At 33.2% G+C, this 26,702-nt stretch overlaps 1 protein-coding gene across 5 annotated transcripts in view; it reads right to left on the bottom strand.

Moving 5' to 3' along the window:
- Window positions 1-26,702, bottom strand: part of NOVA1 (NOVA alternative splicing regulator 1) — a 140,891-nt gene that overhangs the window by 19,594 nt on the left and 94,595 nt on the right. For 4 of the 5 annotated variants that reach the window (XM_033062584.2, XM_033062586.2, XM_033062587.2 and 1 more), the window contains 2 exons: window positions 16,962-17,128; window positions 6,849-6,920 (listed from right to left, as the gene is read on the bottom strand). In XM_033062584.2, the coding sequence (XP_032918475.1) occupies window positions 6,849-6,920; window positions 16,962-17,128 (239 nt within the window). The remainder of the gene's footprint in view (window positions 1-6,848; window positions 6,921-16,961; window positions 17,129-26,702) is intronic. The other variant, XM_033062585.2, reaches the window with a different exon arrangement.

The following is a 26,702-nucleotide window of genomic DNA, read 5'->3' as shown; positions in this document are numbered from 1 at the left end:
ACATTTGAAAACTTTATCATACTTTGACAAAGAGAAAAATGCATATTGTCCAAATTTTATCCTTTTTCCTAAGCAGATAGTATCTTTTCTTAGTATGGGGACATGGAAAAATGCCAAAAGCTATCTATCATATCTACAAATATCCTTAAAAGAAATAACATTTTAAATTATAGTGAGGGACTTTTAGAACTCTTAACTGAAATAAGACAAAATGATGATAACACTACAAGTCTAAACAAAATGCATTCAATCAAAAAAAGCATAATGTTTTTACATAATTATTTTACATTACATTACATTACATTTTCACTACAAAATATCTTGAAGTGAATAAATCCCAAGAGAGCGATAAGTGTATTTTAAACTGTAATGATTTCAGCATCTTAACTGAAGTAACAATTTAAAAATAAATTATTTCAATCAAAAGCAGGCTTCATAAAGTTACATTACAGTAAGATTTTTATATTTCTAAATCATCTAGGTCTTCATGAATGCACTGTTTCTTTTTTTTTTCAAGATTTACTTTTATGCGGTTTTTTTTTTTTTCTTTGTAGCTCCTGATTTTTATTGTGGAGGGAAAAACAATAGAAAAAAACTACCTCTACAACCATAGAGAGTTTAAAACATGTGGGAATATCAATTTAAAACATTTATCCATTTTAATAGAAAGGAATAGTAATTCTGTCCATTACATTGAGAACATGAATCTTTTTGAAAGGGGGGGTCAAATAGGAAACTAAGTGATTCTAACTACTATCAAGCATAAAATCCAAACAAGTTACATGAAAATGGAATTACATTTTCACTTTCAGGACTGCAACTAGCAGGTCATTTATGACATTGTATGAATGACATGCCAGTAGTATTCAGAGACTTAGCAGTGAGCATCTACATCTTTCCCCATTTCTCAGGAATGTTCCTGACATTTCTCCCACATTTAAGATAGGAACAGTAAAGAGTGTCCCCTATAATTGTTGTGCAGTGGGAGAGAAGAAAGAAAATGAGTACGGACTGTGAACCCAAATTATTACCTACACACCTGCCCCAAGGGGAAAAATTGAAACAGACAATAAGAATAAAATCCCCAAACTGTTTAGCATATAAGACTTTTAAATTGTTATTTAAACATCTTTATATAATTTAAATATGTATTTTAAGGGAACAAGGCAAACAAGCACTGAGCTCAGATACTGTAGAATACTGAAAAAAATGGTTAAAGGACAAAAGAAATATATTACAAGTAATGTATTAACATGAGGACCAGAAGAAATTCTACAGCTATTCCATGGTGGGTAAGTTAATTCTGCTTAGGGTTTAGACATGAAATGAAGAATTCCAGCTGAAAAGAAGCAGGAAAGGTTACATCTAAACCACTAGATTCCATTTACTGGAATCCCCTCACATGAACAGGAGAATAATTCTTCCTAGCTTTTCTAGATACCGTCTCACATTATTTATTATGCGCTATCCAGTGTGTGCCATAGGCAACTTGTAATCAAAAAAGGAACTCTGTCTTATTAAACTAAATAAAGCTGGTTCACGAAATACTTTTGTCATGGTCCATATAAAACATTGTCTATTAGGTAAAGTCTCTTTCAAACAGAATATTAGGTTTGCATTGTAGACCACTGACAGCATCATCTGGATGTAAACAAAATAGTCATACTTATCAGAGATGAATCAGATAGGTTGACAAAAGGTCAAATTGTTATATCAGAGAATTACCATAGTAAATATTCTTAGTAATCAAATTAAAGTTATAGCACATTTTTTAATTCTACAGCACTTTTTATAAGAATACTAAATAATTTTACTGACTTTTATTTTTAATACACAGTATTAAGATTTAGAAAGATCAAGTGATCTATCCAGCATTAGTCACTCTGTGAAAGACCTCAAAAGAAAATGGATTTTCTCAATGCTACTGTAACAACTGACATTAAAATCAGGGAAACAAAAATAAATTAATATTACTGTTAAAATATCCAAGATGCAGTATCTTAAATAAGTCTCACATCAAATTTCAAAGGTAAATTGAGATATCTCACTGGTCTGCATTGGCTATTGACTGTTCTGGGATCATCATTAAAACTCAGTATTTGTGCATTAAGATTAAAGTACTGATTAAAAAAAAATATATCATTTGATGCTGGTTATTATATGTATTTTTAAAATCCATGTCCTAAAGATAACAGAAGACTGAAAAAAAGTTTTCTTTCCTATTTCTTCCTCCACATCCCACAAGAAGTTATATGTCAAACATGAGTTCATCAAGCCTTTAAAAGCTGTCAGTATGCTTTACAGACTGCCTTTATTTTCAGATTCTACCTTTCATGGGAGGAATGAAAAGATGATACTTCTGCAAGCAATTTTACAAACAGGGCTAGGGTGGTTCTTTAAAGTCAGAGAGGGAGATTGGGTGCATCCATCATTACAATTTTAGAGACATCAATCTCCCAACCTCTAGTTGTATCTGTGCTATTACATCACATTGCAAGCTATAGGCTTTGCATAAATAAAGAGATAAAAAAAGTTAAAAGTACAAATTCCAAATAGCAAGATTTTAATAGCTATATGCTTGTGCTGTACCTGCTGAGTACAGGCAGTATCAAGAACACTGGCTCAGCCCCATCACTTGAAAAGGCTGAAAAGTAAAATTTATTACAGATATTGCAGCAACAAGATGAGATAGATATGCTCAAATAAAACAAAGCAAAAAAAACCAAAAAAAAAACCCAAACAAACAAACAGAAAAAAATCCCCAAAAACCTCGAGGACTGAATGAACAAAATCTACACCTATCTGTACTCCACAAAATTTATATTACATTGTACTGAATGATAAAATAAGAGTTTCAGGCGGAATAACAAAGCAACAAAATAGAAGGTATAATTGTAAAAAATACAAATGCCATGGGGAAAAAATAGTGCTTTTGAAAAAGTAAAAATAAAAGGTTTATCTAGTAAGTTATTGACTCAAAGTTTGCTATGATAAATCCTATTTTATTGCTAAGCTTAAGCCTATCTGAATTGTAAGGCAAAGGAAAAAGACTCCTACCCATCACTCTCCTGACACATTAGTAAGTGTGAATGTGTTTTGGTCTTTTATTCTCTTAAGCCAGTAGCAAAGGTCAGCAGTGGTACCAATTTCATGGAAAAGGGGAGGACTGGAGAAGGAGACATACAAGTGTCCTTTACAGGTGTACAACAAATAGGTAAAAGAGAAATAAAAACTTAGCTTTATTTGTTTCTCCCTATAAAATTAGAGTAACATTACTAAAGTAGGCAGAGGAAAAAAAAAAACTAATAAAAATATGTAAACATCTTAGTTATAGAAATGCTAGTCTATCTAAAGTCACTAAACTAAAAAAAAAAATTAACATTTTTACCTTTACAAGGCTCTACAGAGAAAAAGCAAACATGTTCTATATGTTTAGTGCATTATTTATCACTTTAGAGATGAAACTACTTCTTGAAGTGTACTTTGGAAAGGTCAAATTGATTTCCTTCTCCTGGTAAATAAAAGTAAAACTATATTTTGCCAACTCCAGGGGCATCAGCAGAACAGTTTCACCACTGTAACTATATGTCTGTCAGTGTTTGGCTATAAACAAAGCTGACAAAGTTTGTGAGGGTGTAACACAGAAGCTCTTAGTCTAAAAATATAGAAAGATTGAATTTGTTTCAGCAATAGGCAGACAGGAGGGGGGAAAAAGTTACTGGAAATTCTATTGCCAGTAATTCTATTGCCTCTTTGGTTCTTTCTTCCTTGGAAAGTTTGCAGTGTATGGATTTTTAATGTGAAAAAAGTCCAAGGAAGCTCCACTGAAAAAAGTAAACATGACATTTACAAGAATAATATTGACAGATGTATAACTTCCTGGAACAAAGAACTAAAGAGAAAAACACTTCCAGTGAAGATGTTTCTGTTGCACCCAAGGCAACTCGGTATCATACAAAACATGACAGTTCTAAAGAAACTTCTTACACAAGTAGTTCACGAACACTGGATTTTTCCAAAAACAATTCATCAAAAGTTGAAACTGCAATACAAAGGAGTTATGACCTCATCTGAATGGAGGTAAAGTGAGTCATTAAAAGGAAGATCTAATACAAGCCAGATTTCCTGCCTAGCTTCCTCTGACCTCTGTTGGCAGAGCTATTTTCTTCTTGTATTAAAAAGTGTGTTTAGAAATTGTTCAAGCTCTGTCAGGGGAACACAACTGACATGCTCGTACAGCACAAGGCTCACATCAGCTGTTCTCATCAAAGCACAGACTTGACAAGCCTCTAATTACAATTACTTATGGGGGAGTCCTCCAACCCAGCTTAAAAATCTCACTCCGACAGCAACCCAGCAGTAAGTATTGCTTAAGGCTTCCTTAATCACCTTTCTAATCTTTAATAAAAAATGCCATCTTCTCATGATTAAAATATTACAGAAAATTGAATTATCTTAAGCCTAATACGCTACCTTATCCACATAACAGAGTGCACTGTGAATTTGTCTTACACCTTAACACTGAATTTCCTGACATCCATCCAGTTAACTAAGCTCTCTCGTGTTATCACAATATAACATCTTGTGAGAAAACCCGTACCTGAATGGTTATTTTCTATTGAGAGTCATCTTACACAGCTATATATCAGAACAAACATTTATTGTTGTTCCCTAATGCTCTCCTGTTGGGTGTTCACATGGCTACCGACAGGTTTGAGATTATTGTGCGTTGGAACCTATTTCCATGTGAGAGCCGCAGTGCAGATACTCGTCCATACACTGGTGCTGAATGCTAATCACCACCACAGCCTGGGAACAATTGCCAGTGACATCACTTATCACTAGAATGAACTGAAAGGCCTTAATTGCCTTATCATGTGCTTTGTGCTTCCTGCTGGAATGGCTAGGAATCACTAGAAAATACGAGAAGGGATAAAATAATCAAAAAACCTGTATGAGTTTCAGTAGTTAATAAACAAAGCAGTTCCAAAAGTCAGTTAAGGAACTCATTATTCTTTTTCATATATACAGTTCTGAAGCTGTTCAAAAAAGGTCTTGATTACTTGTATGAAAACTGAACACAGGTTATGAATAAAACGCATTAAATATATTATTTGGGATATAGACAGGACAAAAAGCATACATGTTACTTAACTTGTGAATTTAGCTATATTACTTGACAATATTCTCATAGAACAACTTTCTCCAAACATAAGTATTTTTAGCTATTTAAAAGTGATTTAAATTTTATACACTACGCTATAATTCTGATAACATAAAATTCATAGAACAGATGCAAAGTAGGTACTTCTCTTATGCTAATTAACATGCTCAAATTGTATATCCTGTAAATAAAAGCACTTCTTCCTTTTTCTCTAAATTATGATCATCAGGATATACTTACAATTAAAAGAAAAAGTGTGAAAGAAAATAAAGATAATAAGAACCCTTTAAAAAAACATCTCTGCACTCATTTTCAAAACCTTTGAATTAAAATAAACAAAACACTAAAATTAAGTGAGAGAGAATAAAAGTTGAACAGAGCTCATAAAACATCCCTAGCTGTTGGCAAAGACTTTGTCGTTTAATGATGATGAAGCCAAGTAACTGTTGCTGGAATGGAAGCAGGCTGATGAAGAAGGCTTTCAAATTGAAGTCAAGGATATCACAACCAATATTTTTCTTAGTAGTTCCTCTATCTGTACAATTTCTTTCTAAAATCAATTACTTTCTGTATTTGACACCCCCTTCAATAAGTGCCATGTGTTGATCAAAGGTATAATGCTTTAATATGCTTCTGTTCATGAGAAATTATTTGTTCGTACACCAGCATGTTCTAAGCAGTTCAAAAATATCAGAGAATCAGTAATTAATAACAGTGTAGACTTCCAGGGGATATTAGCTTGTGAAGGAAACTTTTCTCATATTTGATGTTATTTATGCAAGATCTGATAGTGATCTTCAGCTGACTGAAAGAGACTGGGGGAACTCTTAGGATAAATACTTACATTATTTGGACACGAAGTACATTAAGTTTAACAGTATATCATAAATAAGTAAGGTATCTTTTAAACATGAATAAGTTCTAAAAAGCATGGTATGTAGCAAGTTTTGCAATTCTCATAGGGAAGACAGAGATAATATGATAATTTGTGGACACAATCAACTGGACATTAACTTTTCCAGTTAAAATAAAATAAATGAGTATAATTAACATGCTGCTAAAAGGACAGTTTATGCATTTAAAAAACTCACTTAGATGTGTTTAGCATGTTTTTAGAGAGATTTAATTTTACTTCATTCTCCATCAATAATTTTTCCTTTAGAATACTTTTATATTTAAATAATGGCTCTATGTTACTGTCCACAAACACATTTCAAAATTCTGCAATAAAGAATTCTGTTTGCCATTCCTGGGGTGAATTCCAGCTATTTAAGCATGGTTTTAGGGGTAAATCTATTATAATTTAAAACTGATACAGGAAGAAAATACGTGTGTGCATATATACTCAAACATACATAAAACAAGAGTTACTCTGTCTACAAACACACCAGTTTTGTATCCTTGCAATTTATCAAATGGAAAAAAAAAAACCAAAACCCAAACAACTATTTTAAAAGATACTTTGCTTTCATCAGAGATTTTAACAAAGCCCACCAAAATAAATTAAAAGAAGCAAAATATTTTCCATTTACTTTACCAATTTCTAACAAGAGTTAGATATCTATGGTTATGGGTGTATATATGTGAATGAACGAATAAATCCTTAACCCACCATATCTTTTTCTCCAGTTTGCAAGCTGTCACCCGTGAAAAGTATGGTGTAGATGGTAGGATGATACTGTACCTGATTGGCTCTGGAGGTGGTCATGGGATCAGATGGAGAGGACTTGGTGGTAGTTGGGGAAGATGGCAATGTCTGGGAACAAAGCAGTTCAGGAGCAAATCAACCTTTACAAGCCTTAGACTGAACAGTTAAAAAAATAAATAAACCAACAAAATAACATAACTAGAAAATTAAAAGAAATAAAAAATGCCTAAGACAAAGATCTTCTTCCTACTCATTGGAACTTAATGGAATTTAAAGTCAATTGGATAAATAATGCATGTAAATATGCATGCTTATGCATGTAAAAACAAATTCATGACTTGAAATCAAGATGGTGAACTCACATAAATACTCAAAAATATGCTGACCACATGAGGAATATATTCTTTCCTCTCTCCTCCTCTTGGGGAAAATGAAGACTATAAGTAAACAAAAATTCCAGCAAGTTCAATGAGCACACTAGAAACAGTTATCAGTCTACAAGCAGGGCCATTGTCTGAAAGAAGTTAAAAGACATTTATTCTGGCACTTTATAAAGTACCAGTCTACAGCAAGGTTTTATAGCCAGCAAACTCTGTTCCATACCTTACAATAGCTATCGAGTTTTTGGTAATATTCTAACTGCTAAAATATTCATTGATCTTTTTTAATCTAGAAGCAGGTGAAAAAATGTAAGCATCAATCTTATGATGGATGAACATGCAACTAATACCTTCACAACAAATAACTACAAAATATTTATGATTAGTGTTAAAAACTTCATTTAGTTGAGCAAAGGTCAAAAGCTTATTATAGTTCTGTGTTCAAAATAAACACAAAAAAGAATTAAGAGTCATATTTATTGATCATCTTTTCTAAATAATATACATATGCTTAACATTAATTCTTGAACATATTAAAAAAGCACTGCTGTGTTTAAAAATTTTATATACACATTTCTTCTTTAAAAGTATTAGGTTGCCACAGAAAAACTCTTCTTTTTATAAATGTAGTAAAAAAGTATTATTCCAATTTTCAAAACATAACATACAATACTTATTCAAAGCAAGTTTTTGACATCTTTGCAATATATAAATATTATAAAAATATCAAATATTACACTATTTTTATGTCAAGAAATAAGTGTTAAAGTGCTATACAATGGAATTTATCATATGCTCATATAGTTACTAACCAAAACTAATTAGAAATAAATAAAGCAAAATTTCACACTTTCAGCAGTTCTGTTACTTACAATCATTGACAGTCCCTCATAAAATAGGTATACATACTTTTGCACTAAAACTCTTAATGCATATGAGAAAGCTGGGACACTGTGAATGCATAAAGTTGTGTATTAGCAAAATATGGGCTTGTACATATGCACACACAAATATTTTAAATGTATGTTAAACAGTAGGAAGATCCATTTTTCATAGTTTGTACATAAACAGGCAGTAAAAACAGGAAAAATCAAACCTTAAGAAACAGATCCCTATTTTGTGCTTCCAGCTTGTAACTCATTGTAAAACAATAAAAACAAACAAAAACAGTTTATGCATAAACTGAGACTCTTTCACGATGGTCATGTAGAAAATACATGTATATCATGTACAGGGAATTATAAAAAATATGTAGCTTGGCAAACTGCTGTTGGCCAGCAGGCACCACAAATTGTAAAAATCAAGGCAATTATAAAGGATTCTCCCACATCTTTATGTATCAAAAATGGGACCATCATGAGAGGTCCATTCATGAGGGGCTAGAATTATTTAGCAAAATATGTGTCTGATTCCACAATAGTACACAGCTAAGCTTGTTCAGATATAGAATCATCCTTTTCAGATTTTAGTGAGATGATGCAGTATTTCTCTCAACAAAGTCTGAAAATGCAAAGAACTGATTTTTATCATTTAAAGCTAAACAGGAAAAAAAAGATAAAAAACAACCCAGAAAAAAAACCAAACTAAAAACACCCAACCAAAAAGAATGGAGAACTGTTTTTTGTCCAATAGGTTTTCTTTATTATAGCTAGGTATTAAACTTCCATCCTGAAATCCCCAAAAGAAAAAAAAAATTGCTAATATATTCTGACTAAAATATTTTAGAAAACAGATAGTTTGTCTTATCAACACCACTGCTAACTAGGGCATATGGTACTGTGTTTTGGTTTTGTATGCTAGGTTGCTTATTAAAAGGAAAAATAGTTTGTTCTTCACATACATTATAAAACCTAGCTAGTGGATTGATAGGGAAATTGTAGAACACTTCAACACTGGACAATGACAATCACTGACACCACAGATGATTCAAGAAAATGGAAATATCTCAGATTTCAATTCATATAAATCTTTCTAAAGCACAGAAATATCTGGCCGTGATGAAAAAAGAAGTGACGATAACCATTTCAGGTGACTGTTGAACTACAACATCTATTAAGTAGAAGCATTTCATTATTTATTTTAGCAAAAGCCTGTTTAAAATACAATGGGAAAAAAGAGATTAATAAATTTAAAAACAAAGACTATTAATGAACAAGAATCAACTATGAAAAACACATTTTATTCCAAAATAAATGGTTAAATACTGAAAATAATAGTTCTTTGTCTTGTGTTTTCGGTGTTTTTACTCCTTGTATATCAGGTTGTTTGTATTTGAGGCTTGATCTCTCTTACATTGCTTACTGAAGTAATTTTATTTTTTTATATATATATGTATATATACACACAAAAACACATATATATAAAAGAATTGACAGTGTTTTCTAAAAATTAATTTCTTTTCATGCTTCCATATAATTCTGAAGATACACCTGTTTATTTCTTTCATATCAAAATAACACAAAGTGATTTTTCAAACATAAAAAAACCCACCAGAAACACACATTTGGAGATTGTATTGAATTTTCACTGGCTGATAAGTATTATGCAGTCTCAATTGCTTTGCAAAAACTTTTCAGCAAAATTGCTTCTTAAAGAAAGTTGGATAGAATTCAATATTCTGACTTATTATGTAGCATAGAAAGATTTGGGGTTTTGTTTTTAAACTGGCAAATCTTTTGCATTAGGCAAACGCTCAAATTTAGTAGTCACTAGGTTTCTGACAATGAGATGTATAAAGAAGCTAGAAATCATAAGATGAATTTACATTACAAGTTTCAATTTTTGATCTGCTTCTTGCATAGTGTAATTGAAGATTTCCAGAAATTGCATGTTGACTACTGGCAACATTATAGAAAAAATAAGAATTTACAACACACACCACATCTAAGACTTGCAGAGTGTTTTTTTTAAGGTGTTTCTTGAACAGTATAATCTAAGCCATGATGAAATAAAACTCTGTTTTCTTAAATACTACTACCTTTCCTACTACTTATGAGACAATTAATGAGTTGCAGGTTAGAGGGTGTTGTTTGTTCCAACTTTACACTTCTAGAGTATATATTTGAACAAAAAGATTTTAAGTATATAAAAAGGAGCCTAATTTTAAAAATAAAATTGTGTTATAGTCATATTTGAGTTATAGTATCTTCTGAAAATCCAAGAAAATGCTGCTACTTTTTGTGCTCCAACGTTGACTGTACTGCGAGAGACTTCTCTCAGGGAGCACAACACACTAAAGGGTGTGCAGAAATATGGTCTGCACACTCAATTTCACACTTCCATTCTTGATATTTTTTGATTAGCAGAGGGAAGATATAGCTGTGCCATGGCAGTATAGATTACATACAGACCTTCTGCATGTGGTTTCAAAGGGTCTCTGAGTCTTCTTTTGATTACAATGACACCCTTATATGCATATTTACACTAAAGAAATTTCAATACTTGCATTATATTTATTAATATATAATAAAACTGTACTGAGACAACTTAATTCTCAGTACTTACTAGTATATTTATATATTTATGACTAGAAATAAAAGGTAGAAAATGAAATAATATTTGAAATGTTTACAGACATGAAAGCATAGAAAAAATCACTTAAATGTGGAGATGAGACTGCACTTACAGCTTATCAATTTCTAGTTTCTCACTACAGAGTTTGCCAAACAAAAGAGATCTTGGTAATAACACTATCTGCAATAAAGAAATATTAAGACTAACCTAATACTGAGTTTCAATCCTGCATATATTGATATTGGTGCTTTTAATCGCTGAAATTAGTGTGATAAAACTAATTTGCTTGTCAATATTTTAATGCACTTTAAGAAAAGGCGTTATCTTTTTAAAAAATGGTATTAAACAGTTTGATACCTTCTGCAGTTAAAATGAGAAACAGAGAGCACTGCAAGGCCCCACTGTTCTGAACAACCTCAAAGACTGACTTACTAGACTTACAACACTATCAGAGATAAGTCTTTTATTAACAGACTGCTCGCTTTGCTAAACAGAGTCTTCTCCACATCTGTTGTGATCTCCTTTAATCTGTAACTCTGGCAAAAGATTCTTGTCTTGGAGATGACTGTATAAATATATAACACATTCCAAAAAATTGAATTTGGATAAAGAAATAATCAAGGATTAATAATTTGCTCACAATTCAGACTATATAAACGTTACTTTGATGAGTTCAGTGATCAATTTTTTCCTTCCTAACTTTTCATTTCTGTAAATAAGTTTTGATTTGTAATAAATTTTGATTATATTTCAGTCACCTTGCATTTGGTTTTGCTTTTGTGTGGAAGAAGAGACAGGGCATAAGAAGATACAGAAAGTCTAAGAGGTAATTCACCTGTATTTATGCACTTTTGGGAACCTGACTTTGAGAAAGAAAAGAAGTATGGTTAAGTACGATCACGAAGAAAGATTATCTCATGTTTTGCAAAGACAAGAAGGGAAAAGAAGCTTGAAGCAAATGACCAGGTGCCATTTGGGCCACCAGAGGAACTCTGGATGAAAGGAACAATTTAGAATCCATATTACAGTAGAAGTGATGAAAAAGAATCAGGACCTCCTCTTTCTTCAAAACTTGCTACAGTAACACAGAACTACTACAAGATCTGGTGCTGTTACATAGAAATAACAGTGAACAAAGTATGTAACTAGGCACAGCCATGAGAAATCCTTTAAGATATGGGTTTAAGATTTATTCTAGAAGAGAAGGCTACCTTTTCATTCTGGGATACTTTGGGATCCAGAAAGGTACACCAAAAGTACAAAGACATGAGAAGGTATGAGAGAACTTCAAAATTGTCTTAAGAACCAAAACACTACTGAAAATTTATGTGAAGCTGAATGCTGTTGTTCATCCTCCCCTAAAATATATTCTATTCTCATTCCACTTTTGAAGCCCTGAAGAGTTAATAAACAGCTACAAAGTTGACTGCATTCATAAACCAAATTTTGCATAAATATTGAGATTACATTCAACACTGCTGAAATGAAACAGAAAATAAAACCCATGATCTGCCAGCAGAATTAAGCGCATGAGGGACAGAATAAAGTATACATATTTTTATGGAATACTAAACTTTTGCCGCTGGATTCAATTTACAGAACTAAATAGTGTTTTTGGGGGGTTTTTTAATTCTTGCAACTTGTGAAGACCCCTGCATATCCTATTCTACATTGCAGAATGATAACTGGCGTTATTTTTCACCTATGTTCACAAGTGAAAAAAGTTTATGAGAAGTTTTTAACTAGATGAAAAGACTGTGATCTATGAAGCTACTTATGTTTTGCTTAAATGAAAACTAATTTTCTCATATTCTACTGTTTAGCAATATTAATCTAGGTGACAGACATATGTCTTCAGTGGATGGTAAAAGAAAGGCTTCTCAGAAGTGCTGCATCCACCTCTGGGGCTCTCAGGGTAGGAGAGGCATGGAGCTGCTGGAAAAGATCCAGAATAGGACCACAAAGATGAGCAGTGACTCAAATCTCTCCTACGGAGACAGGCTGAGAGAACAGGTAATGCTTATCTAGAGACAGGGAAACTTCTTGGAGACCTTATAGCAGATTTTCATCACTTAATGGGGCCTCTAGGAAAAATTGGGACAGACTTTTTATCAGGTAGAGTAACGACTGGACAAGGGATAAGGTTTTTAAAACTGAAACTGGTAGACCCAGATTAGATATTAGGGGGAAACCTTATTGTGATGGTGGTGAGGCACTAGAAGAGGCTGACCAGAGAAGCTGCAGATGATCCATACTTGGAACTCTTTCAAGGTCAGGTTGGATGAGGCAACCTGGGTCTTGTGAAAGGTGTTCCTGGCACAGGGGTTGGACCTAGATGATCCTTAATTTGCCTTCCAACTAAAACCATTCCATGATTCTATGAAGTCTACTGAGCCTTTATAGTCAAAAGAGCTCATTCAAACCAACAATCTCCTCCTCCATTTAAGCCAATATTTTCAGCTGTGTATTCTTAAACTCAGGTTCTATATAGATATTTGGAAGCAAAATATTTTATTTAAAAATTATTAAGTTTTTTGTTGCTGATCAACATTTCTGGAGTAGAAGCAGTTGTTTTCAGCAAAGGAACATGAAATTACAAACCTGAGTTCAGACATTAATTTCATAGATTTTGACTAAAACAACTGGGACCATGATTGATAAACAGAACTCATGAGACATTAATTATCTACTGGAAAAGCTGAAATGAAACTAGTTTCAATGAAAGCTTTAACTGGAAGTTCTATATGTGGAAGTTTTACTCTAGATTTACAAGGAGGAAATTCTAAATCCTTTTCTGTATTTTAAAAGACATTTCATAGGATCAAAGAATCATTCAGGTAGGAAGGGATCTCAGAAAGCCAAACAGTGCAAACTCCTGCTTGAAGCAGAGTTATCTTTAAGATAGGTCCTCTTTCCTTCAATAAAATGCACAGGTCAGTAATGGCCATCTCTGTTTCCTGGACAGGCTGCTACAACATCTGCTACCTGCAACAACTGAAAACTGGAAGGAAAACTCAACTAGCCTACAAAATGTTGTAATAATTTCTGAAGTAGGTGATATAAGCAAGCCAAGAATTAAGCAGCCTTTTCCGTTGTTCATAGCAGTGGCTATTAATTTAGAGGTGAAATTTAAAGCTTTGGATGCTGATTACAAAGACTAAACAACTCAGGCTGATGATCCCTTGTGAAAACACTTTTTTGTTCCTGTGAGTTACAATATAGTTTGAAAGTTTGTATGACATTAATTAATAAAGAAAGAAAAAGGAGGCTAAATGCTCATAGAAGTTTCTGGAAAGAAAAAGGACATAGGAACCAGTTGATTATTGTTCAATGATACTTTAAAATAGCAGATGGTTGATAGCCATGGAGATTGTCTATGTTGTGTGGATATAAAAGATACCAACATTCGTCAATTCAACATCTATCAGACCTACTTGGAGGGGAGAACTCCCTGGTATCTACTACTGTGTCCAAAGGATCAGGAGACAAAAAAAAGTACTTGAGAAGGCTCAAAAGGAAGCACATAGATTTGCTTTCAAATCTTCTGCAGCTGAAAAAGCTGAAGTTAAAGGGACAAAATGTTCAGGTAGTGATTTCCATTCACCAGTAAGGAGAAATGCCAGGCCAGAGTCAGCCTCTCTGTCCCATGCCTTTCCTGAAGACAGAAAATGCTGAAATTCAACTAGTCAGCAAAGGCTTTACCTACTGCCTTTCTTCATTGAATCTATAACCAGCAACTTTCTTTCTTAGCTCCCTTCCCTAGGGTGGGTGTTGATAAAGGAGCCCAGGACAGAGAAATTCCAAAAGAGAAATGAGAGCTGGATGCTCATACAGACATGAGTGGCTTTACAAGACTTCAACTACTGGTATCTTTATTTATGGGGAGAAAACTACATCTTTCTGACTGAAACATTTACAGAGTTCCTAAAATGAAGCTAAAATTTATCATTTCAAATAAACTTCAATTTTTCTTCAATCTGCAATGTAATACTTAGTGTGCCAGTGTTCTTAGGCAAGATCCTAAGACAGGAAGAACCATATAAAATTTTGCATTTATGAAGAAATTACAATTAATAAGGCTTATTAAAAAAAATAAAAATATTAGTATTAAAATTTTTACTAATAATTTTAATAAAATTGTGATATTTGTGCTCTCAAGGAAATAACAACACCAGAGTTCTAAATCACGGCAACCTGTTATCAAATATTATTCTCTTAAATTTTTAAATCAAGGTATTATATATTTCATAAAGGTACAGTATACTCTGATGCTGAAGGACAGATTAATTCACTTCAAATTCTACCTAGGAACTAAGCTAAAAACTTCATGTATTGGTAAAAATAATGGATTTTAGGTTTGAGCCAATTTTAGGTTGAGTCAATATTTATAGTGCATAAATCATTAACAGATATTGCCTCATTAAAAGAGAATTTAACCAATTCTATGTGGTTAAAATTGTTCAACATATGCACATGCATATCCTCAAATATTTGAAGTTATATTATGCACCTCTATGTATAAAAGTAATATATTTATATTTTAAGAGGCAGAGCTAGTATACATTGTACTTTAGTCTGTCTTAATTTCATTAGCAGTGACTGCATTCACTAATCCATCCTTCCAGAATTTAATTGAATTTAACCTTTCAAACCAACAAATCCCAAACCAAACAAACTTACAAAAAAGAGGAAAAAAAAATAAAAATTTTAAATAAGAACAAACCTGCAACAACTAAACAAATGACCAAACCAAAGCAACCAACCAACCATAAAACAAACCCCCAAAATAAAAGAAAAACAACCTCAAAAACTTAGAAAATACATTTTCTGAAAAAATAGTGTGCACAACAAGATACATCATCTTCAGACATAAGAGAGTAGTTACTTAGGCATTTTACTAAAGAGCTCTGTAATCTAGTTTCATCTAGTTTCTCAGGATCTTACTGACTTACCTAAAGAACTAGCTCCATTTCATTTTAAAAGGGGAAAAACATTTTATTGTACTAGAGAACACTCATTTCTCACTGGATTAAGAAATATTGGCACAAAATCCAGTATTTTATCAGCAGAAAAGCCACTCAAAATATAGATAAATTTCACATTTTTCTCTCTGTTTCAGGCACAATAATTTTCATGTCTAGTAATTGAGAAACTAATCCTATAAAATTGGGGGTTTTCTTTTTTAGTATTTTCTTATAAATTAGATAGACTAATTTGTATGTAAAATTATTGCATACAGAAAAACAAATAGTAGTAAGTATTAGAAACCATATAAATGCTTTATGCACAGTTTCATCCACCTAAAGCACTCTCTTGCAAACTCATCCTGTTCACAAACATCTTTATATCAGCATTCTGCGTATGCCACTGTATACAGAGCAAAATAATTGCACACAGTTACCAAATTATAGGAAACTGAATCTTGCTAGTGCAAAAGGGCAAAACAATCTTTTCCCACATAGGATAGGCAAGAAACTAAAATCTATCCTCTGCAGAACAGAGAGACAAAATTGTACTAATGTTCACTCATTCCTATCTTCATTCTTTTCTTATTCAATACAATGGAAAGCAACTTTAAATCCTCTATGATGCATGTTTCCTATTTTCCCTACAGAGTAAGTTTTAAAAAAATTAAATTTGTATGGAAAATCAAAGAATAAAGGACTAGGGCAATAATAGCTTGTAAATAGTTTTTGCAGTACCCAAAAATTTTGAATGAAGCCAGTAAAAAATAGGCAAAAAGATGCCAAAAATAAAATAAAATGAAATTTTAAAAAACTTCCCAAGTAAATTATCCTTATGTTTTCAAGTTCTTTCAGGTAAGATTTTAAATTATCTAACTTAGGGTCTAAAAAAAAGTTGCCTTTTTTCTTTTATTTATATACATAAACGTAGAGAACATTCCGTTATTCTGTGATTTTTAGTAACACTTAAGATTTACATAGGATTCACCATTTAAGATTAAAATTCAGCAATCTTTAACTAAGACCTAGAGGTCTATTATCACCCTATACAGTAAAGAAAAGTTTATGAAAGAAACACATTAGAGCATGGCATTGGAATTTATAAAACACTGTCTAAAAGAACTGCTGAGAAACATGGAACATGAAAGTACAAAGAAAAAGAGTACCAGCAAGTTAAAAAAGTCTAAGATAACATTTTCTTAAAGAACATGTTATGTTTGCCCCTTCCAGCACTAAAGTTTAAAGGCTTCTAAGGAGCTGCTGTGACTCTCTATTCCCAAGCAAAAACTCACTTGTTTGATGCGGTCTGGGTTAACAGTGGTCTGAGGCTGTAGGATGCTGACAGGCTCTGTCTTGGCCACATTCTGAGGCATTTCTCGAATCTTCTCCGCAATGAAGCCATGAACTGCGTTTAGTGCTTCCACTGTTCCCTGGATCAGACACACCCGCTCCGTAGTACCTGCAAATACCAAAAGTCATCTCAATGATGTGGATTCTTTAAGATCTCATAAACTGCTTCAATCAGGGCAATAAAGATGGAACTCAAAGGCAACGGTGCAAAAACAATGAGCAATACGTCCCTAGAAGTACAAATGAGAGATTTCCCAACACATGGATAATGTGAATAAATTTAAACAACTCTTATTGGCGTAGATCCCACAATCACTAACTTTCCAAGTCAGCCTGGATAACATCGGCCACAACCTTCTTCCAAAATGAAATTGTTCTGTTTTTGCTACAAAAAATCACCAGTTCTTATCCACTGATTTATTTAAAAACATCTACAGGATGGCAAAGATGGATGCAGAACTGTGGAAAAATACTTCCTTGATTGCTTTTTTTGTGATGAGACCCGTTTTAGATGATTTTATAGGGCTTCACTGTATAGCAAAAAAGGACTATTTTACTATTAAGATCTATATTGAGTTACAGTTTGATATATCCTCACTTAACAAATAGTATAAAACTCCCCAGCATCAATCCTAAGAACAAGAGTATGACACTTCACTGAAACAGCCCATACTCTTGTATTCCACACATCAAACCACTTAAATAGGTTCCAGAAAATCAGTTTTAACTTGAAGAACAGAATCTGACTGGTGTTGGAAAAAAACTCCCCAAACCCCTCAAACGCAGCTAAAAAGGAATATGGTAGTTTTCAATTTCATTCTGTAGGAATATTAACATAAGATAACCTGCTCCAGTAAAACTGTTTAACATTTCACATAATCCATACTTTCAAAAACATATTCTTTACACTTCCAACATACACAACTCTTTTGATATTCATCACTGCACTATTGTTTTCAGGTAAAAGTAAAACAGTTCTACTAACAGAGGAGAATTATAACATGAAATATCAAGATATTAGTGTATTCTTAAAAATACAGTAATACCATAATATTGCTTGTGTTGCAAAGATAAGCCAGATACATATCTCACTTCAACGTCAGTACAGATTTTACTTCAAGACTATGCAGAGGGGGAGCAAAATAACATATCTGAGCCTTGGAACTAGCACAAAAATAAATATAATAATTTCTTTTCCATTGATATACTCCTAGCAAATCCTATTGATAAGGTCACAAATTAATCTTTTCTCACATAAAATCCATTCATTCTACCTAAGAAAATGACAATGTAACGATGCGGCAAACACTAACAAGTTTGCAATGGTTTCTGAAGTTCATCACATGTTGGTTGGCCTCATTTCCATTGTACAACCTGCATGGAATCACAAAGATTAATGTACCAGAGCGGTAAGCAATCTTCTCCATAAAATTCCCTTCCTATCAATTTTATGTTTATATAATCAGCTTTTATCATCTTAAGAGATGGTCCTTACAAGAGTGCAACACAGACTTTCTTTTTCCTACTTGGCACTCTCCCCTTTTGCAAACATTGCCTGTGGTTTCTGTGTAAAGCAATCCAGCTCAAAGGAAATGCTCTGGGGAGTCTTTACAAGGCAGTATTAATTGTCTCCTAAATGATGAGATGTGAGGTGCAGTGATCAATGCAGCTAATGCAAGTGTTCTCTAGGTCTGCAGACAACACACTGAAACAAAACACAGATCAGGTTACGGGCAAGCTACTGGAGCCTCATCCAGACAGCACTTAACAGGGATGACTTCTGTCAAAACACTTGAATGGAAAACAGTCAATGTAAATAGGAATTTCCTTAGACTTGACACTAAGTGACTAAAGGGTATTTTGCAATCTGTTCTATTTCAGAAGGTGCAGCATAATAAAAATATGCTGTCATACTCCAGGCCAAACATGCTACATTTCAGTACGTACAAACTAGGATGTAGTAGCAGAAATCACTGTCCCATGAAAAAATAATATTGTGCAAAAACACATCTTGCACAGACTTAAAGTCTGAAATTGCACATTTGCTTTGATAGTCATACGCACAAAAAAATTTAAAAATGAAAAATGTGGAGAAAATGTACAGCTATACAGTTTTGAATTTTCTTAATCTTTTTGATGCAATGCTGTCATATTCCTTCCCAACAGCAATAGCTTTTCACTTAGATACTAGAGCACAATATTTTACAAGAATTATGCAAAAGAAAAAACTGCCAGCTACATGACCAACCTGTATAGCAAAAATAAACCTACGAATCACTAACACTTGTGGATATTTCTGTCCACTAGGTTCCATTAGGCTCCATTAGTGTATGAATTACTGTGTCAGATTGCTTATAATTTTCAGTTAATAGTATTATCCAATACTTTTTTCACATTTCTGTGAACAAAAGTTCAGCCATCTCTCTATATAATTTTTGTCATATGATTTTCAAAATATGTATTTAAAATACAGACATAACTTTTGAAATAGTTGACAAAGAAAATCAAATTATCAAAAATCACTGCCCTTATTTATATTGTGTTATTCATTTTTTAAACATTATTTACAATTCAATTAGGTTCTAGGGTCATGCATTATACACTGCCTTTTATGTATGAAGATACGAAACATATACAAGAGAAGACTATCTTTGACACAGATCATGGTCAAATGTAGAACAGGTGGTCATCATCCCTGTACTTAAATAAACCCAGAAAAACTGGTTTTATGTATGTTGAATAATAACAAAACCCATGGTAGAAATTTACATGTGGCTATAAACGGCAAAAAAAATATCTACAAACATGCTGCTGATGTTTCTGCAATCATTTAAGATTTATTTTTTTCTAAGAAACTCAAATTACCTTTCATCAAGTGTAGTTTCTTTCCCCTTATATTAGAATCCAAATTAAATTTGCATTTTAACTTTTTCTTATCAATTAAGAGGCAGAATCTAATTATACAAAGAAAATCCCTGTCTGTGCACTCACCAAAAAATGGATGTGCAAAACCATCAGAGAAAAAAGAAACCTTTACCTGTTTGGGGTTTTTTTAGTTTATTTTGCTTAGTTTACGGGGGGACATTTTTGGGTCTTTTTTGTTTTACATGGCATTACATAGAATATTTCTTTTTTTCTGGGAAATGGGAGATGGAAAAGTGAAATCATTACCAGGCATCACATTTAGAGAAAACTAAACAAAAAGCTATTTTGATATCCAATAAATTAGGACTAAAACAAACACACTTGAAATAACTCTAATTTAAGAACTAATTTTTCCTCCTACCTCAAGTAAATATAAAATTTTTTACTTCTGCAAATGTCCTTGGACTCCACACTAATTTTTTCAAGAATTTCCAAAAAAAAGAACGTGATTTTTCTCTGAGAATGTTATTTACTTATTGGACAACTGATACTTATTGGGAAAAGGTTATGAGCTTTAAAAGCAACCATTAGAATAAATGGCAGGAGATGCAACAGGATAAATGATCCTGATGCTTTTGATGTTTGTATTTCTGTACTAAACTGGCACACATCTATACATGGTTGCCACTAAAATTTAAAATGCTTACTTAAAGACTCTGATTCAATGTGTAGGAGTCTGTACTCACAGAAATGCTCATTAAATTTTAAATGTGCTTCTGTATTTTTGGAAAATAAGTAGCATTTAGCAGCTGAAATGTTTTGAGGAATGCATGGTACCTTTCAAAAATCTCTGGCATTTATATGACTCTATAAACTTTACACTGGGCTTTTATATCAATCTTAAAGAGAATTAGAAAACCTAAAAAGCACACTGCAGTAGCAGCCCAGGGTAAGCCCAATACACCCACTAATTAAATCTCCTTGTATTTTTCCAGTGTATCATGCCAATTTCTTTGATACTAAAAGGGAGAACCTGTGAGAGAAGCCAAAACTAAAACCTTAACTAAGTGAAAGCTGCACTACAGTCTCTCATCTGCTCATTTACATTAAGCTTTTTGTTTGACAACTCCCAGTACAGCACTCTACTAAACCCAGTGTCCCATAGATGAATTTTTGTGACCCATGGCCAACTGGCTGTTACAGGGGATTCTATAGAAGAGCACACAGACCGATTCAGTCAAAAGCTGATCTTGCAAACCCTTGGTAAAATAGGGTTGTACTTTGACACTATTCCCAAGCAAACTAAAAATTGTCAGTAGCTTGTTTAACATGAAAATCTGATAAACTATTTCTTGGATATAACGTTGCCACTGCACATTTGTATAAAGCCTCAAGAAATGAAAGTCAAAATAAAATTTTTCTTTTATTTGAATGCATTAGAAGTATTTCACAAGGCATTCAACAGATATAAAAAACCTTCGCCATACAAATGACAAAATGTATAGTCTTAAATGCAACATATAAGAACATCCCACATATGTGTGAAGTGTTACAGAAATCTCAACTGGACAGTTTTCTCCTTCAGTTCTTATTTCTCTCCTATCCTTTTTACCTTTGTTTCTAAACAGAGAATTAACTGGTCTTAACAAAAAGTCTGCACCCATATCCCTCACTGCCAGAAAGGCGTCTCCCAAAGCAAAGTCTGATGATCTCAGACTTCCCCAACTGAAAGGGGAAACAAGGGCTGGTGGAAATCCTGAGGAATTGATGTTCTCTGCTCTTGTTTTCATCCAGACAAAATAATGTTGGAACTGCTTGCAGGACACTGACACAAAGAAGGGTGTGTTCACAGGAAGCCTTCCTACCCTTAGCAGAAGAATCTGACTGCTGAACTCAGGTCAGTAACATCTCTTAGGTACGACGTGTGGACAGCTGTGCACACACGTATTCATACCCACATATACACCCCTTTTGTTTTACTGTCATTGAATATATGACAACTTTCACTACAACTCAGATATTGAAATGGAACAAGTTTAAAAAATTTGCAAAACTTATGAAATGTATGAATGCTCAGTTATATGAAAACAAGTTTACAATCCATTGTGATTTGGTCACAATATGGAAATATTGAAAACTGAATAATGCTATGTATCAGCTACAGGACGATTTCCCAGAAACTTAGTTACATAAAGAGATAAAGAATTACTAATTATTACTATACTGTAAGAGACAGGACTATAACTTCTTCTCTTTGTTTAAGAGATGGTAAAAAATAAAGAGTCCACTGCAAAAGGTGGAATATGTCTCCAAAACCAAAGGAAAAGGCCAGAGATTTTTTCTTTCTATGGTTTTATGTAGGAGTGTTACTTAGATGAGAAACACTCACAGAGGAAGTATGTGTGGAAATAAATACCCAAATGACTGCAATGAAAGCAGTCTGGAAAGTAAAAGCACTGGAAATAAGAAAGCCCTCAAACCATGGACAAAAGCACTATACTTTTATTAATTTTGTTTGTGGGAATGTTTGTCTTAATATATTATTTGTAAAGTTGTCTATAAAAAATGAAATACTGTCTTAACAAACAAAACCCACCTGAGTCCATCCTGAAATATAGAATTCAAAAAACATAAATAACAAAATATAGAATTGAAATAAAACAAAAAATAATTAAATGAAATCATTGCTATTCACATATTTTCCGTAAAAAATAAAAATCACATGAGTTAGAGGCCCCAGATTGCATGGTATTCTCTGCTAACAAAAACAAATCTGCTTTGATTTTTCTTAACAGTGGTAATATGGTTGATGGACTTCAATACACTTTGGATTTTTTTTTCAAAAGAAAATGGGTTTACCATTAGGATGACTTTCTAATAATGGAATATAACAATTTGTTTATTCATGCATTTTTAAATTATCAGTGCCTGGAATATTGCACAGAGTTACCATTTTTCCCCTATCATTAACCATCTAAATATATTTATTAAAAATCCAGTGGTGAAATTTGGTGAAAATGTGTAAGTCTGTGATAAATAAAGTTTTCAAACTCATTAAAAAAACAAGCACACACAATACTACCAGAAGACCGTATCTGCTGGAGAAAAGAAAATAACTGACCTTATTTTTAGAAGAGGACCACAGAATAGAAAGAAAAGAAACAGCATATGTTTTTCAACTTATGTGGAATGATTTTTTTTAATTAACAAAAGAATGTGAGACTATTCTTTCCTGCAAGTAATGTGAACCTTTGTTCATAATGCCTCCTACTCATACAATTACCAAACCAAAGGGGAAAAAACCCACTCATTTAAACAGTAAAATATATACTCTGAGAAATTGTAGGAACTGATACATTTTATCAGTTTATAGTGGTATCAGCTGAAATCACCAAGGGAGCTTTTCTCCTTAAAAATATTTCTCAAGTTCCATAGTTCAAAAGTCTATGAAAAGCTTTGGAAAATTCTCCTGGATAAGCTGAGCTGCTAAAGAAATCGAATCACATAATACAATAATTGACATTTATTTGTTTAGAGGAAGCAAGTACGAAACTTCAGATAAATGAGCCATACTCAAAGTTTAGATTAGAAATTCTACTAAAATATTTGTGAGTGCAAGTATATTTTTCTCTATATATTACGGTAAACACTGACAGTGATCAGGGGAACATGATTTTTCAAGAATATGCTTATTCCTATTGAATGCTTTTTAAATTAAATCATGATCTTGCAAGGAATCACCTTTATCTATAGCATTCAAGGCAAACATTAGAGACAAGTGTAATTCTAGGTGGGAATAAAATGTAAAGAAATATGCTATAGCAACTGTATCATTAGAACTATTCTACATAGTAGTCCAGAAATATGAGGAGAGAGGCAAGGATACATGCACCTTTTCCTTTCAGACTGAGTGCTCTGTCAAATCCAGGATGAGCTCCCATTGTGATGCAGTCATTATAGCATAAATCTGGAATAGGCCCATACAAAGACAATCCACATTCTTTTTGTATCTAGCACCTTCTTTTTTCACTTCTAAGTGCTAGTCTAATTCCATGTTCTGCTCATAGTACATTTTATATGCTTTATTTTTAACTAAATCCATAGCAGCAAACTCCAGTTCCGAGTTCATATGGTAAGAATGTGGGAAGAGTTTCTGATTACTGCTCAAACATTCAACGTCACTTACTTTTCTTTGGCTTCCTAGCTCCTTCCTGATCGACAGATTGTAACTCTTCTACAGCATGTTCTTTTGATTTTTCTATGAATGGCATTAATCCCCCCTAAATTTAGTTTTCTAGAATTTATGCCCTGAGTCCAATGTAGCCAGTGAAGAAAGACAGGGATGTGAACAGTGCACTCCATTTACCTTTAGATGGAATCATCCCAAAAATACAAGTTCTCATCCTTAATTATACAAAGAACTTTAGTATTAGTTTATATAAGATAGAGGGCTCTTCTTGCTACATACACCCATAACACAATACTGTTTTCCAGAGACATAAATAGTGAATTACTCCTCTTACTAAAACTATCATAATTACTATAGCAACATTTAAAGTATTATCTGGGTGTAAGAATAAAGCATTATGTAAAATGATTTTGGTGCTGTAAGAGGTAAACTGAAGTTTAATAGAGATATTTTCCTCAAAAACCAATGTCACACTCATTGCTGCCCACCAGAAGATTTATATAAATTCATAAATATTTTGCCATATAATATGTCTACAATAAAAAGAAGTATAAAATGTTATGTAGGCAGAAGTGTTTCTAAATAGGGCTCTTTCACAACTTTTTGCATTGGATGACAGTTGCTCTTTCTCTATTTTTATAGCTATACATTCTTTCTTCCTAAGCACTCAAAAACTCCTGCCTCACAGGTATTTGCTGAACTATTTTCATTCTTGTACAAAATTACTTTTAAAATAGCCAAGGTAGATATAAAGGCCCTGGGAAGTTCAGTACCAATGAGAATCAGATGAAGTCAACAAAAGATCTCCTGCCAGTACTGACTGAGCCAGACAGAAGCCTTTTTTAAAGGCCAGTCATTTTGTGAGTATTTTCAACTATTCAAAAGAATAATGTAATGATTGAATGTTTATACAGATGTTACAAGATTTCAATGTGTTTTTTATTTTTATTATTGGATTTGAAGGAAGGAATCTGCATCTCAAAGGACTCCAAGGCATAAGAGTTTTTCCACAGCTACTTTACAAGAGTCACCTCATGGGTGGAATTTCTAATTAATCCAAGTAAACTACCGATGCTCAGATACTCCTCCATGGCCCTGCTGTGCAATAACACAAGAAAAACTTTACAGATTAAAGAACCTCACTAGTTCTTCTCCTCAATAGGCAACAATAGCGAAGTTCAGCTCTATAAATCAGACTCCCTACAGATACAAATACATGTGAAATTGTCTCCTTTCTCTGTTTGCCTGAGAGCTCATTTTTACAGATGGCAGTAGATTCATACATGAAGAATGTGAACATCAAGAATGGTACCTAATCTGAGCTAACAACCTGTATGAATTCTGCACCAGAAATGGCCCTGCTCTCAACAATCGTTTAAGTCTGTTCCCTTCTCTAACACTAAACCAGGGATGCTCATAAAGCAGAGGAGCACTGCAGGTACATGTTGGGGATGGGAAGAAGGGAGGGTGCAGTCATTATCTCTTTACTCTTCCCTCTTCCTCCAACTGCAGAACTTCTTGCTACAGGAAAGAAGCTGAAGCTCAGTAATTCTACTGAGGGAAGAGACAAATACTGACACTGTTCCAAAGGTCCCATACCAGTTGGTACTACAGGGTTTAGAGCCTTTTCGGGAGGGACTCCTGCAGCAGGATCACACTGGCCATCAAGAACTGGAGTATTAAAGAGCATTTATGCTCAGAAAAACTTATGATCTCTTATCCCTAGAAATAACAGCATCAGAGTGGGTGGTAGTGCTCTGATTGCTTTTTTAATAATATTGCGACAGGCTCATTTATTCAAATAAATTTCACATTCGTTAGCAAACCACTGAATGGCATTAATGTATGTTAAGCTGAACAAAGATGTGAAAATGCATAAAGCATTTATGTGCCTGAGGGACCTAACTGCCTTTTGCCTATTTTTATTCTTTAGCCCAGAATTACCTGCCACCTATAAAGATAATGACTTTTTCTTGCCCTCCATTCTTAATTACTTCTGGAGTCCTTCAGATCTTCATTATTCACTAGCCATGCTCACACATCTCTTTTGGGGGAAAAAAAAATAAAAAAACGTGTCTGGATTGTGGAGAGAAGACCCAGAAAATGTTACTCTGTGGAAAAGGTGCAGTTTTGGTGGCTTGCTAAGATTTGGAATGTAGTTTAAATGCTAACAATGTGCATTTTCAATAATACATTTTAGGTGTCAGTAAACAGAGAAAAGTAGCTAAACTTCCACAATATGAAAAGTGTTATATGGATAAACAGAATGGGCAGATGAATTTTAAAATTTGTATATTCAAAGCACAGGCAGTTGAAGATTTTTAATGACTCTTAACTAACACTACTTAACACCAAAGGAGTTGTCTAAATTGTCTAACAGGAGAATTGACTGGAAAAAGCAAAAGTTGAGGAAAAGGCAGGAGAAGAACTGGCACAAATCATATTAATCACAAAGGCAGAATTGCTACCAGTCAGTTATACATTATACAGTTATACATTATTTTGACCCAAATATACACTAAATAAATATACCCCAAATAAACACACCTCAACTTTTTCAATTAAAAAAGAATTATTAGAAGAATGATCGCATATAAGCGTATCTATGTTTTATGTCTTTTTTGATACA

This window comes from Catharus ustulatus, chromosome 6 (assembly GCF_009819885.2).
Source record: "Catharus ustulatus isolate bCatUst1 chromosome 6, bCatUst1.pri.v2, whole genome shotgun sequence".
NCBI lineage: Eukaryota > Metazoa > Chordata > Aves > Passeriformes > Turdidae > Catharus > Catharus ustulatus.
This window is presented reverse-complemented; position numbering and strand designations above follow the sequence as displayed.